Source organism: Gigantopelta aegis, chromosome 4 (assembly GCF_016097555.1).
Source record: "Gigantopelta aegis isolate Gae_Host chromosome 4, Gae_host_genome, whole genome shotgun sequence".
In the NCBI taxonomy this organism is placed as follows: Eukaryota; Metazoa; Mollusca; class Gastropoda; order Neomphalida; family Peltospiridae; genus Gigantopelta; species Gigantopelta aegis.
Window position 1 is genome coordinate 109,991,514 of NC_054702.1, and position 14,769 is coordinate 110,006,282.

The following is a 14,769-nucleotide window of genomic DNA, read 5'->3' on the forward strand; positions in this document are numbered from 1 at the left end:
GGGGATCGATCCTAGATCGACCACTGTATTACCCATTTGGTAATTAAAAGCCCTGTAAAAAGGCTTGTACTCTAGGGACAAATACTTGTGTTTAAAATGCAGTTAAAAGATCATAGGTTAGGTTGGAGGGTTGAGTTGCAGTCAACGCGTGCTTTCTTCAAAGCAATGGGGCTGGGGATGTTTCACACACACACACACACACACACACAACCCACATTCCTTTCTTCCCTTAACAAACATCCCTTTCTTCTCCTTAACAAAATTTCCTTCTTCTCCTTAACGCATATGCCTTTCTTCTAACAAACATTCCTTTCTTCGAGCAAATATGTCTTTCTTTCCCTATGACTAAAACAAAATACTAAAAAAATAAATATTTGTATTCAATTAATCTTTATTTTACGAGGAAGGAAATGTTTTATTTACTCAACACATTTTTAGTTACGGTTTACGGACATATGGTTAAGGACCACACAGATATTGATTGAGTAAAGAAAGAAATGTTTTATTTAACGACGCACTCAACACATTTTATTTACGGTTATACGGACATATGGTTAAGGACCACACAGATTTTGAGAGAAAAACCCGCTGTCGCCACTACATGGGCTACTCTTCCGATTAGCAGCAAGGGATCTTTTAGTTGCGCTTCCCACAGGCAGGATAGCACATACCACGGTCGTTGTCCAGTTGTGGAGCACTGGCTGGATATAGCCCAATGGGCCCACCGACGGGGATCGATCCCAGACCTACCGCACATCAAGGGAACACTGAGCTACGTCCCGTCCACACAGGGTTATTAGAGGATGCTTGTATTGGGTTCTGCTTGAACATAATAAATAAATAAACAAATAAATAAATAAATAAAATAAAAACAAATAAATAAATAAATAAATAAACTAATTTTAAAAATAATAATAGAAAAAAAAACTTCTACCACATGAGATACGAACGACGTACCTTTCACGCTCAAGTCGACTACGCTAACGACTGAGCTACTGAGACATTGGAAAAATCTGTCATTTAAACCATATATATGTGTGGGTGTGTGTGTGCTCGCGGGATGAAGCGACGAAATAGGTCAGTTCATAATAATCTTGTGAATGCGCTATCAGATAGTGTAGAACGAGAATTCCTTTTTTCACCTATTTCAGTCATTTCGTCTTTCTGCCAGACTTTGAGAACTTAACGTCTAGAAGTTCCGTAGAGTATTTTATTTAGAGACTGACAACACAAGATACCATCACTTGCCGGATGTAAACAGTGATAACCATTCATCATTCAGCGCGCTAAAATTAAATACACTACCTCGCGTCGGGCAGTCCTTAGACGTGGTAGGTTAACGGCACCACTAGAGCATCTCGATTTATTAATCATCGGCTATTGGATGTGAAACATACTTCTGACAGTTTTAGAGAGGAAACCCGCTGCACTTTCCCATTAGTAGCAATTAATGATCTTACACCATCCCTGACAAGGCTAGGCGATGAGTCACACACCAAGTACGTCAAGGCTATAACTTACACCAAGGTCGCACACCTGCCCAGGTATACCAGCCACTGCCTTCTAAGTCGATCAATGCTAAACAAATCGGTCAGGACCAGTCCAAGGACATCAGTACCAACCTAAATCGGTCAGGGCCAGTCCAAGGACATCAGTACCAACCTAAGTCGGTCAGGGCCAGTCCAAGGACATCAGTACCAACCTAAGTCGGTCAGGAACACGGGCGAGCGTTCACCCTAGTAGGCCACACCACTATGACTCACACCTGCCAAGTACACCAAGGGCAAGGTCACGGAAAAGTAGGTCATGACCCCAGGAAGGCCCTTATACTACTAACATGTTTTATTTTATCAAATAAATAATTTGTAATGTAAAACTGAAGACTGATTTAGGTGTGTGTGTGTGGGGGGGGGGGGGGGGGGGGGGGGTAATAAATAAATAATTTGTAATGTAAAATTGAAGACTGATAACCCATCCCGTACGTATTGGTATGGTTCGCTGTACAGCGGCCACTAAAATAGACTCGTCCGATATTTTTAGAATTTGTATGCTCCCAAATAACGTTATAAAAGGCGAAGTGTGATTGGACAATATTTAAATTATTATTTACAGACGAAATGTTACCTGGACATTGGAGACTACGCAGTGTTGTTAGCAATCTGATTAAAATTAGTCTACTGGTCTAAATAAGGCATTCGTAATTCATACGAAACATGTCGTATACCCTCAGGATAATTCGGAATGTTTTCAAATTATTTTAAAATCACTGGCATGATTCTGCAAGTAAGGTTTTGATTGGTGGACATGAGCTCCAACTGGCTGCTGTTAGATTCACATGTAATAGTGGAGCTAATTTTAATTAGATTGTGTTGTCGATGGATGATGGTGCTGACTGTCGCCTACTCACGTTGAAAACATTCAATAATACGCCAGGTTGAGGGGTGGTAGTAGCCTACAAGGTTGAAGAACATGTTGTTCCAACCTTCACACAAGTTGTACGTACGAGTATTATTGTTCATGGTGGCATCATGAACGTTCCACAGGACAGGAGCGAACATTGGTGAAACATGGCGCAACCTGAGCGGAGCACCGGGCCTGTCTGCTGGCTGCTGAATCTGTCGGAAAGAATCACTGACGTATGTACGATCAAAGTACATAAGTAAGTCCTCGACTTCAGGTGGATCTTGCGGCATGACAGCTTTAAGGTGTTCCATACCCTCCTCAACTTCATCTAATGTCAAAAAGGCGAGAGGATCCATCATATAACAAAATAAGCGAAAGTCAGCATCGGCCATGTAGTGTGGATCCAAGCCTAATCCCTGAATGTTACGCATTGCGTAAGATGACAACGTCACGGCCGAAGATAGCAGGAACAGTTCGCAGTACGCCATCCTCAAAATCCGTCACTATGGTTTGCATATTGAGGTCTGATCCTGCACAATTGTCCACTACAGCCTAAAATAGCTCTTCGTAAGTGGCTCGGGTCTTGTTGGGAAGGAGAGCGTAGACAGTAGTAATAGCTGTATCACCGAAGGGTACCCTGATGACGTACAGTTGTTTTAAGACGTGGAGCCATGGACAAGTTATCATCCATGTAGGGGTTGTCAGCAGCAGCAAGATGTATTGGGCATTCCCTGATACGAACACGAGGAGGTGGTTATTTACATTTTGGCCATTATCGTAGATTAGAAACTCGTCGGGGTTCGGGCCACTCTACAAACCCACCCTAATCAATAAGTTTAAAGGAATGCTCAAGTAGAGCTTTTGGACTTGTAGGCATATTGAACGATATTTAATTCACATTATTGCTTAATATCAACAAGTATATTATTATTATATTTAATTAATAAAACGGTTAAATATGACGGCTATTATATATAACGGGCGCAGCCATTTTGTGCCCGTGCTGGGGTGTCGTTCATTCATTCCATTTTGTTCCATTCCAGTGAATACGCCTTCTGGCGAGCTGTTAGTTACGTAATACTTAACGCTTAACATCAGGAATGAGTCTTTGAACTAGAGAAACAAATCTACCTGATTATTGCGGGATGCATTGCAATGTTCTGTAATAATATACATCCCATTTCTCGCTCCAGCCAGTGCACCACTACTGGTACATCAAAGGCCGTGGTATGTGCTATCCTGTCTATGGTATGGTGCATATAAAAGATGCCTTGCTGCTAATCGAAAAGAGTAGCCCATGGAGTGGAGACAGCAGGTTTCCTCTCTCAATATCTGTGTGGTCCTTAACCATATGTCCGACGCCATATAACCATAAATAAAATGTGTTGTGTGTGTCGTTAAATAAAGCATTTCCTTCCTTAATATACATCCTAGTAAGCCGGCAATAAGTATATATTATTTTTCAATACAAAATAAACCACCATTGTCAAAGTGGCTACACAACAAGTCGAAATAATTATACCATGTTTTGTCCATGCATTAACCTACGTACTGACATGACACACGGAGGTTTTTTATTAGTTAATTGGGCTGTTCAGTGTGTTGCCTCTACCTGTGAATCCTGATTGGCAGGTGTGTCTTTGATAGGTAACCAGACGAGCCAATTAATTAACGCTGCTGTCTAGACACAAAAATACATACCGGTGTTGTGTAACATTACCTGTCGCCTCTAAAATGGTAATGGAAATGGTTTATTACTGTAAATAGTTCTGTAAAACTATGATTAAGTAGACTTTCCCATCTAAAATCACAGAACTGATCAATTACGCAATTATGACTTTGATATCGTTGGTTGTCGTTTTTGCTTCAACGTAATATACCAATAGGCCTAATAGTGTACTTTTCCTTTGGATTATTTAACAGAGAAAAATAATATAACCCCATTTCGTTCGGTTAATGCAACTTGAAATATATTTAGTTAAATAGTGTATTATATTATCAAGTCATTTATGTTGTTTTCCAAGTCAGGTTGATAAAAGAGAAGCGCCCTGTCGTAAATTACTGCTTTTGTTTACACTGTACATACAGGAGTTGGTCGGAGCTAACGTCAACTCGCCACAAGCTAGAGTACTGGACGCTTCGAAAAAGAAAAGAAAATGGCTGCCCCCAGTTAGCAGGAATAATCACGTTTTTATGAACTCTAAAATTACGCGTTTTTCATTTCTTAAAGTGTCAGTATGTGTTGGTGGTCCGGGTATGCACCTTTCCAACACATAAGGCTCATGTTTGAGTTTACTATCCCTTTAAGATAATAATTATGTTAGCTTTATTAATTTCCTGCTGGTATATATGTATACAAATGCATATATTTACATACATTAATATATTTATAGGCCATAAAATTTGAGTATAAGCTTTGGAATCGCTGTTCTGTGTGCATTTGATTTTAAGTTATTTATTGAAAATGTTTTCACATGGCGGCCATCTTTAAATTCAATATGCAAGCAGGCCTCCCAGACCTATATTTCCTATATATTTTATAGGATCCTATAAAACTCTTATATTGAGATTCATTTCCTATATTTCCTATATTTGACTCAATTGCTTTGCCAAAATGCCGATGAATAAAATATGTTACTGAGTTATATTCGCAGTGAAAGGCAGAAATTCAGAAGATGCTTTGAATGTGCACCAACTTTCATATTATCCTGGATACCGGTATGGACTGCTGGCAAGCCTTGGTATATATTTGTTTAGGGTTGAAAATTAACATGAAAACCAATGTTGCCAGCAGGGTCAGTTCAACAAAAAATCTTACTGGCCCTTTTCAAATTCAACTAGCCTTCCAATTTAACTGCACAGTCAAATTCAAAACTAGAATGTTCTTTGTTGAATAATAACCATGTGTAATAATAATAACCATGTATATAGTCCATTTGCGTTGAAAGGAAACCGATGAATTGGCATGTAACTTCATAACGAATAAAGTTAAAATTCATATTAGAAACATATTATTAAGTTTTAAACCTATACCAACCCAAATCACATTTAAAGAGAAAACAATAGTCCAGTATACTATAAATAAAAGTTACTTTAAAAGTTACCATTAAATGATAAAGAGTAAATATAATTTTTAATATAGGGATACAAAAAACAAAAGCTAGAACAGCCAAGGTATGCAGCTTCACTTGCATTGTCTCTGAAGTAATCGATAGTGTAATACAAAGAGACTAAAGGTAGATCTGCGTGTGTTTTAGTATATTAGTCTGGGAATGACAGTCTTCTTTGTGCACCTGTGAGAGGTGGTTCAATATGGAGAACTCTCCAGTAAAGGATCTCCTTGGGAGTGGCTGTCCTCCTAAAGACGAGGCACTAGATAAAGATTCATGGAATCATCCACTAATTTGCCAAATACCCAATCGACTCTGCATTGTGCAGAGATACTGCCCTGATCTCGTATTGCGGTTTTTGTCGTTAAGATTACGTTGGATTTATCCTATGCAGTTTTATAAATATATATTGTTTTTATTTACACTGAATGTTTTACCCCAAAACACGTTATTTCAGATGATATGGGTTTACAATTTAATAAATTAATATGTTTTTATATGAATTTTATCTTTAGGTCTACATGCCAGTTAACTGACTTTTGAAATAATCCATGTAGTAATGGAACATTTCATTGTTAGTGTGAGTTAAAAGTACATGTTAAAATTTTATTTTGTCCCAGAATAATATAAGCTAATAAAATACGATTAATTTGTACCATAACCTTGAATATGTCAAAAAGTAGGTCTACTAAATAATTATGGCGTATCCAGTCCGTTAATCCGACAACTTTAAAAAAAAAAAAAAAAACATGTGATTGCAATACGTTTTGAGCTATATTTTTTTAAAGCCTCGGACCAAAATCTCAGAAGCTGAGGCTGAGTCTGGTAAGTCTGGCGTTGTCAAAATATAGAACATGTTCTATAATGTTGTCTGTTGCCAGATCTGTAGTTCGCACAATAGCGGTGTGTTTTGTCACATTCGCCAGACTCTAAAATCAATGGTCGCCCAACGGGCTACCTGCCAATAAAGGTCGCTACGGGCAACCGGGCGACTGCTAATTTTCAACCCTGTTTGTTGAGGTAGTAGATGGTATCTTGTGTACTTATGCAAGGTAAGAACATACCATTAGTAATGTAAATGTCTTTAAAAATCTGTGTAAAATGCCTACAATCATGATAATCGGTCAAAAATTTCCTATAAAACTCCTATATTTGACCTAAAAATTCCTATAAAATTCCTATATTTCCAATATTTTAATATGTACAAGTGGCTGGGAGGCCTGTGCAAGACATATGACCTACTTGCTATATGTACCACCAGATTTATGAATGAATTAATGTTTAACAACACCCCAGCACAAAAAAAATGCATCGGCTACTGGGTGTCAAACTATGGTAAATCCAAACATGAAGTGATGAAAAATATCAAAATAAACATTCAACACTTAAACTCCAGATTCATAGGTACATAAAATATGTATGTAGGCTTCAGAATCACGGTTCTACCTTGCTTAAGATTCAAAGTATTCTATGACGGCCATCTTTAAATTCAATAAGACGCACATATGACCTACTTTTATATGCACCAGTAAATTCACATCTCCTTAAAATATGGGTATATGTTTTGGAATCATAGTTCTATCTACCTTAGATTCCGATATTTTCAGTACAAATGTGGCTGTTGGCGGCCATTTTGAAATGGAAGTTATTATTTGTGTCCCGTTTTTAAATTGATCCCACCATCTTATGGAACATCTACGCCAAGTTTCACGCTTTCCTGAAGAAAAAAAGAAAGAGATTCTTTTAATATTTTGACCTTAGTCGCTGGATTTGGTATCTTTTTATATTAATATTTGTTTCTTAAAGTTCACAAATTTGAGAACGAAAAGTATAACTCTCAAGGTGAATCGTATACATTTGTTCCAGTTTCCGCGATACAATGGGACGTTCTTTGAGTCAGGCTACATCGGATCGGCACATGTCCATCGATAACATTTAGTCAATAACTCGATTTATATGAAAATCAAACAAAATAATATCTGGGATATTAGTTGCGGTACTGGGTTCTAAAACAATTATAAGAATACACAAGCTTATAGGTCTACTATGGCAAATGTTTTCTGTTTATACCAACCGATAGGTCCGGGGTTCGCATCCCGGTACCTGCTCCCAGCCAGACCGTGTTTTAACGACTCAGTGGGTAAGGGCCACTACACTGACTTCTCTCAGACTAACAACGAATAACTAACACGTCCCGGATAGATGATTATATGTGTGTGCCTAGGAAATCGTGTTTGAACCTTTGTTAGACCTCATTTTTCACAAAACGCATTTTTCACACGTGTGAAGAATTCGACCGCAATTTTTATAGAATTCGAATGCATTTTTCACATTTTCGTGAAACATACGTTCACTATCTTTTTACCATGTGCCATGAAAACGTATTTTTCACTTTGCATAAAATACCCTAAAAAGATGACAAAATGTAGCGAAAACGCATTTTTCACATTAATCTCAATTAAAGATATATTACCACACCCTCACCTTAGCTATGTTCGTGCTTATATCCAATCAAGGTTGAAGAACGCTCTCCATGGGACACAAGCCAGCTGTCTAGACTGGTGATAGTATTATTGTTAGTAGGTTAGAGGAAACCCGCTACCCCGATATTACTCTTGTTTTCTCTTTTTTTTTAATAGGGCGGGACGTAGCCCATTGGTAAAGCGCTCGATTTCGGATCGATCCCCGTCGGTTGGCCAATTGCGCCATTTCTCGTTCAGGCCAGTGCACCACACCTGGTATATCAAAGGCCGTGGTATGTGATATCCTGTCTGTGGGATGGTGCATATAAAAGATCCCTTGAAACTAATGAAAAAATGTAGCGGATTTTCTCTCTGAGACTATATGTAAAAATGACCAAATGTTTGACATCCAATAGCCGATGATTAATAAACTTGTTTTTAACAGTAGTACACTTTATATGAACTTTCCCACAAACGAGTAGCACAAACCACGACCACTAACCACTAAAAACTAACACACTGTCCTGGACAGACAGCCCAGATAGCTGAGGTGTGTGCCCAGGACAGCGTGCTTGAACCTTAATTGGATATAAGCACAAAAATAAGTTGTAATGAAATAAAGAAAAAAGACGCGACATTTTCTGGTTTTGGGGGGTCTGTTAACAGAAATGCATTTTTCACAAGACAGGTTTTTTTTTAAATAACAATAATAAAAATAATAATAATAATAAAAGATAAAAACTGTTTTTAAACAGTTTGCAATCAGTTATCTCTTACAGCTTTTTAGGAAGGTTTCCATTTTCATGATCTTTGATCCTTAATGACATGAATGGCGCTAGACGGACATTTGGGTGGTTATGATCGCTCTACGTATTTAACCGAAACATTATTGAAAGGGGGTGCTGTCGGGTTTCTTCCTATAGTGAGTATATTAGTAGTTAATATGTGAAATATTTGTTATAGGTGAGCTCAAAAATTATCAACATAATGGCATTTAGCATCAAACATAAGGTTGCTGTTGTATTAGAGTGAGAATCTTTGCCTACCCAGTGGTAGGCAGAAATTTCGTGTTTTCGCTATAGAGTTAACTCTGGCTAAGAGAGCGATCATAACCGTCCAAATGTCCGCCTTTCTCTCGAATGGCAGAGTACTCGGGCTAGTAGGACGCCTATATAACCATAATTAATATGCTGAGTTCGTCATTAAACAAAACACTTCTTTTTCTTCTTCTTGGAGAAGGGAGCGGGATTTAGCTCAGCTCAATCGGTTGAGTGATTGCCTGGGCTGCGCGAGTCCCAACCAGTGACCCACAACCAGTATAACAATGACCGTGGTATGTACTATCTGTCTCAGCGTTTATCGTAGAAACTAATTCGGCTGTTGAAATGTTTCACAACATGAATTTGAAGAAACAACAAGGGCGGATGATTAGAAAAGCAAATGCATTTTCGTTTCTAATTTAACTATTACATATCCAGATTATGATTGTAAGAAAGTGTCTTGATGATAATCCTGCAATCAGGTTCTCGTTCGAAAAGGTACACAGTCATTTCCGATAGTGAAACTTCAAATACCTAGGGTATGCTTATCACCTGCAGCAGTGGAGACCGTACCGAATCCTGTCAATGTACGTTTTCGTCTACGGAGACTGGGAAATTAAGAATATTATTAAAGGTCCGAGGTGCGACTGTCAGGACAACGGTGGTACGAAATAGTGGACACAGTTTACTTGAAACATTTACATCGGTTTGTCCGACATTGTTTGCCACTGGCTGCACAGTTGCATTTGGCATAGCCCTGACCACCGCACCTGGACTCACTCTGCACTGCCTGACATAGGCCAACCTCACCGTCTCTAGACATGTCCTCAATGCTATGCAACTGCTGGGTGCACAAATGGAACTGGTTTCTGCTATAGCGTCCCTAAAGGATCCCTGCCCGAACAGCTACTCGATACAGGTCATTTTCATCTCTGTCCACACTGACACCCATGATATTGCGAGGGTCACCTTTCCCACAATCAACAAAAGGAATAGGAATGGTTACAATATCATCGGGGTTACCAGGGACATGCTCCAAACGACTGCGCTTGACCATGCGTTCAGCTTGTGCAAGCTGACCATCTGCTGCTCTTTTCCGCTGGACTTAGATGTTATGATGAATAGTTCTTAGCTGTGCATCAGGAACTTCTTCTGTGTCTGCTGTCTCCTGGTCTTCTGGTGGGGTGGCATATGCTGCAATAAGGTCATCTTCAGAGACCATTCTTTCGAGAATTTCTGTTGGAAGGGTATTGGAACGCAATCCAACTTTGACTTCAGTTCCAAACAAGGCTTTGTATGGTGATTGTTTGATTCCAGAATGGTAGCTGCTGTTCTTTTGGAATTGTTCAAAACGAAGTCCCATTGGCCAGTCTGTTGAGTTATTGTCCCCTAACCATGCAGTGAGCATGTCCTTCACGTCACAGTTTACTCGTTCCACTGAGCCTTGACTTTGAGGATGTCTGGGCTTACCATGAACCATCAGAAGGTCAGGCCATAGAAGCGTCAGCTCCGTGATAACGGATGCAGTAAATTCACTGCCATTATCACTCTGCAAAATCTGAGGTGCACCAAGTAATAGAAAAATGTCCATCAGCTGAAAGGCAACTTCTGCTGCACGTTTTGATGTTAATGGACGCAATACACAATACTTAGTGAGATGATCCTGGTAGACCATTATCCATCTGTATGAACCACTCGCCATAGACTGCATGTCAACAAGGTCAACCTGACCTCGTGATCCAAAGTCCTTGGATAGGATGGGTCTGCGTTTACGTTTTTTCTGGCATTCTATGCAAAGTGATTTGTACAATTCTACTGCCTCACGGGTAACATTGGCATATTTCTTCAAAACCTTCATCATTTTATCGCGACCACCATGACCAGGTGAAACGTGACCTCTCTTAATAATGTCAAACATATCATCGATATGCGTAAAGTAAATTGGTTCCTGATCACTGGCACCGCGTTTACGAATTAATTTTCCACGTCACCACACTGCAATATCTCATAGCAGCCAAGGATGTAATATTGACGAGGAGATTTATTCTTAGCAGAACAAGCTTCTTTAAGTTCTTCAAGTAAAGAGAAATACTCTGTCTTCGTAATAATGACTTGTTGTCAGATTCTCTCTTCTTCACTAGTTGCTCACGAAAGGAATCTTCCATCGAGTTAGCCATTGCAAGAGTTGACAGAGCAATGTTACATTATGAACCTTGAAACCAGTTTTTACATGCCTATGTCCACTAGGGTTCAGGCATGTCCCCCTCCCCCCCCCCCCCCCCCCCGGTCTCATCCCTGGCAGGGCCAGCGATTCGACAGGGGGGGGAGGATTTTGAAATATGGGACTAATTTGGAAACTTCAACGAAAATTGGGGATTATTAATTTAAAGAAATTTAAAGTGTCTGTCAAAATAATTGTTGAAATGGTATTTTAAGTTAGAAAAATTTATTTGACACAATTTTAGATCGGGCTTCCTAAAATATTTTTAATTTAAATTATATTTCTTATCATAAGAAAATTTATGCCCTGGAGGAAAGGTTAACGATTGGGATGGGCATCACGATTGGGATGGGCATCGCGACCAATCTAGCTTGCGGTCCAACACCCGGGTGTATATATAGACCACCAAATCGGGCCGGATCCTCACGGCGAGAGACAGGGAGGCAGGGGAGGCGAGACAAACCTAGCCCTAACCTTAACACCCAATCGCCAACGCCCTATCGCCCTATTTCTGGCATACCCGTCCCCCCTCCCCATGGGGGGCCATTCCGGTCAGTGGTGGCAGTAGTGCTATTGTGAGCTTGTTATAACTCAGGTCCACACCTAGGTGTGTTTTGTTAAGACAACAATATTAATACGCTATATGGTGATGGCTAAATGTTAACCACAAGGTGGTGGTTAGGATAGGGTCATAGGAGATGACCCCTTAGTTTATTTACAGCCGCCGAGCCCGTGTGGAGTGGTGAAACGTATTCTGATGAAGTTTTTGGTGGGTAGTCCTCAAAGTCCTCCTCACATCCGACGCAAGTACAGTTCACCATTGTACCAATGTGTCACTTACACGGATGGCCCAGACAAGCCATTAATGTACAAATACCCTGCATGCACGACGGCCCTATATAGTACCGCAAGCACACAGGGGAGCGATCTAACCCTATGATCACTTTAATTGTTCAAAATAAAAACATGTTATACATTTTGGTTAAAAAACAAGTATTAATATACTTTTAATAATTCTTAAAATAACTAACTAATTATTAAAATTGTCTGTAATAAAAGCATAGAATTAATACAATTAAAAGAGTTAAACAATAGAATTACAGCCCAAGCTGAAAAATAAGGATCCTGCCAGGGATCAGTTAAAAATAGTAGTGAACGGTACAATAAACAAGCCATTCGTATTAAACGTATAATGGAAAAACTGAAGAAAGGCCTTAGTCTTACCACTGACCTTAATTATAATATTAATAAAATTCTAAATTAATTTAAAACAGTAACTATTACCTGTTTTGCTAATGGGTCTGCCAGGAACCAAAAACATAATTAACAAATAAGCCAAGCGTTGTATAGAGCCGACTCACAAGGCCCTTAGCATAAATATATAATTTAAGCATAATTGAATAACATGAACAAAACATGCAAATATAATTAGTTTACCATATGTCCAGAGAGTCCTAGTAAAACAACAAGAGAAAAACAAGATTAATTAGTAGTTAAAATACATAAAAATATGAATCAACTAAAAAAGGAGAAAGAAGAAGAAAAGCATCGTTGCTATATAAAAACCATGGGGGGGAGGGTCTGTAGGTTACACTGGGTGTCCCGTCTAACCTCCGGGACAGCCCTGCCAGGGGCTGGGCCCGGTGTGTCGGTTCAACCAAGCGAGCGCCTCTTCCAATTTCCCCAGTGGTGTTTATCTGTTATGACCAACCTTCTCCTATGTCGAGCACAGTAATACTTAAAGAAAAGAAAGATAACTCATACTAAAATTTAAAAAGTTAGTGTGTGCACGGCTAACCGTGCGCGGCCCAGTTGTAAACACCGAGGAACCACGAAGTCTGATTGGTCAAACTTCGATTCCTCGGTTGGGATAGTTTTCCAGTTGATGATGATGATGACAACTAGTTTAACGTGTCCATATACCACTAGGGTTTCGAACACGATAAGATCGGTGACCTGACTCGGGATGGAGGGGGGTGGAGGGTGGGGGGGGGGGGGGTGAAAATGGGCAGAATTTTGAAAATAGCAATTAGTAAAAAAGTTAATAGATTAAATAAAAAAAATAAGAAGGTTACAAGCTTGGCCGAATATTTATATAATTTGGAGCATTTTAGAAGGACAGTCCAAAATTAAATAAGAGAAAGAAGAGAGGATCGGACTATTTAATAATATAAAAAAAAGAGAATAATTTCGACATATAATTTTGAATGGAGATCTAAAAGTTTAAAGTCCGATCGATATGTTCACGCGAGTGGCCTCGTTAGGGCCGTTTGGGTGCACAGCTTAAAGGGACGAGATGGGTTGCATCCCGTCAAGAAAACCCCTAGATTGACAGTCGATAGACGTTGAAGGTGTAGTGCTGTGCTGAAATACAGATCTTGAGAAGCCGGATCCGTCTGAACGAGAGAGAATATCAGACTAGGGTATAGTCCAGTCGTCATGGGTTGGTATAGTCGTGCGGACGGGCCCGACTCCGGAGGATACGAGATGGTATCACTATAAAGCAAGGTAAAGTCTAGAAAAAGAGTAGTAGGGGCCGACCCCGCTTCCTATTTCTTCTTAGAGTCGGGCGGTCAATCTTCCAGTGCTGCTAGGACAGGCTCGGACATGTAGAGACTAGACGCGAACAACCGTGGCGTTCTGCAGAATGGCCGTCATACGAGTCACGAAAAAAACCCAGTCGACAGTCAGACGGAGAAATGACGTGGAGGCAAGGAATCTCGCTAAAAAAGAATCCAACCTGGTGGTGAAGGCTGTCGAAACGAGAAGCGTTCCAGCGTTCGATCAGTTCCAATGGCCGCATACATCCCAGTAGAAAACTTCATTTTGCTGACAAAAACAACAAAATGAAGGACCCCCAAGTCGAGCACACGAAAGCACGTGCAGTGTGAACAAGCGAAACAAACACGTCTTACCGCGTAGAGCTCCAGACTGGGAATGGTTTTCCAGCTGATCTGGCTTGGGGCGCGGACGGATTAGCAGACACTACCAAGGAAGGGCTCTGATTGGTTAGATTTCGATTCCTCTTGCTTCAACATTAGATAAGCCATGTTTTGAAGAAGAAGAGCATCGTTAATATCTAAAATCATGGGGGGGGGGGGGGGGGGGGGGGCTCCTATAGGTTACACTGTCTAACCTCCGGGACAGCCCTGCCAGAGGCTGGGCCCGGTGTGTCGGTAACCCAAGCGAACACCTCTTCCAGTTTCCCCAGTGGTGTTTATCTGTTATGACCAACCTTCTCCCATGTCGAACACAGTAATATTTAAAGAAAAGAAAGATAACTCATACTGGAATTTAGAGAGGTGGTGTGTGCACGGATAACCGTGCGCGGCCCAGTTGTAATCACCGAGGAACCACGAGGTCTGATTGGCCAAACTTCGATTTCTCGGTTCTGTAGTTGTTACATTATTGCTGTCTACTTTCTTTTATAGATCACTGACAACAATGTTTTGACATGCAACTCTCTGGTTTCTTATCGGTTTCCTTGTTTTGATCATGGGACTGTTTATGGTAGATCCCTGCGGCCTTTTGTT

The 14,769-nt window shown here is 40.1% G+C and overlaps 1 protein-coding gene across 1 annotated transcript; it reads right to left on the reverse strand.

The window, feature by feature from the left end:
* Positions 1-10,120: 10,120 nt before the first annotated feature.
* Positions 10,121-10,933, reverse strand: LOC121370171 (KRAB-A domain-containing protein 2-like). The gene has a single exon (XM_041495285.1). The coding sequence runs from the start codon at positions 10,931-10,933 to the stop codon at positions 10,121-10,123; it is 813 nt and encodes a 270-aa protein (XP_041351219.1).
* Positions 10,934-14,769: the final 3,836 nt, after the last annotated feature.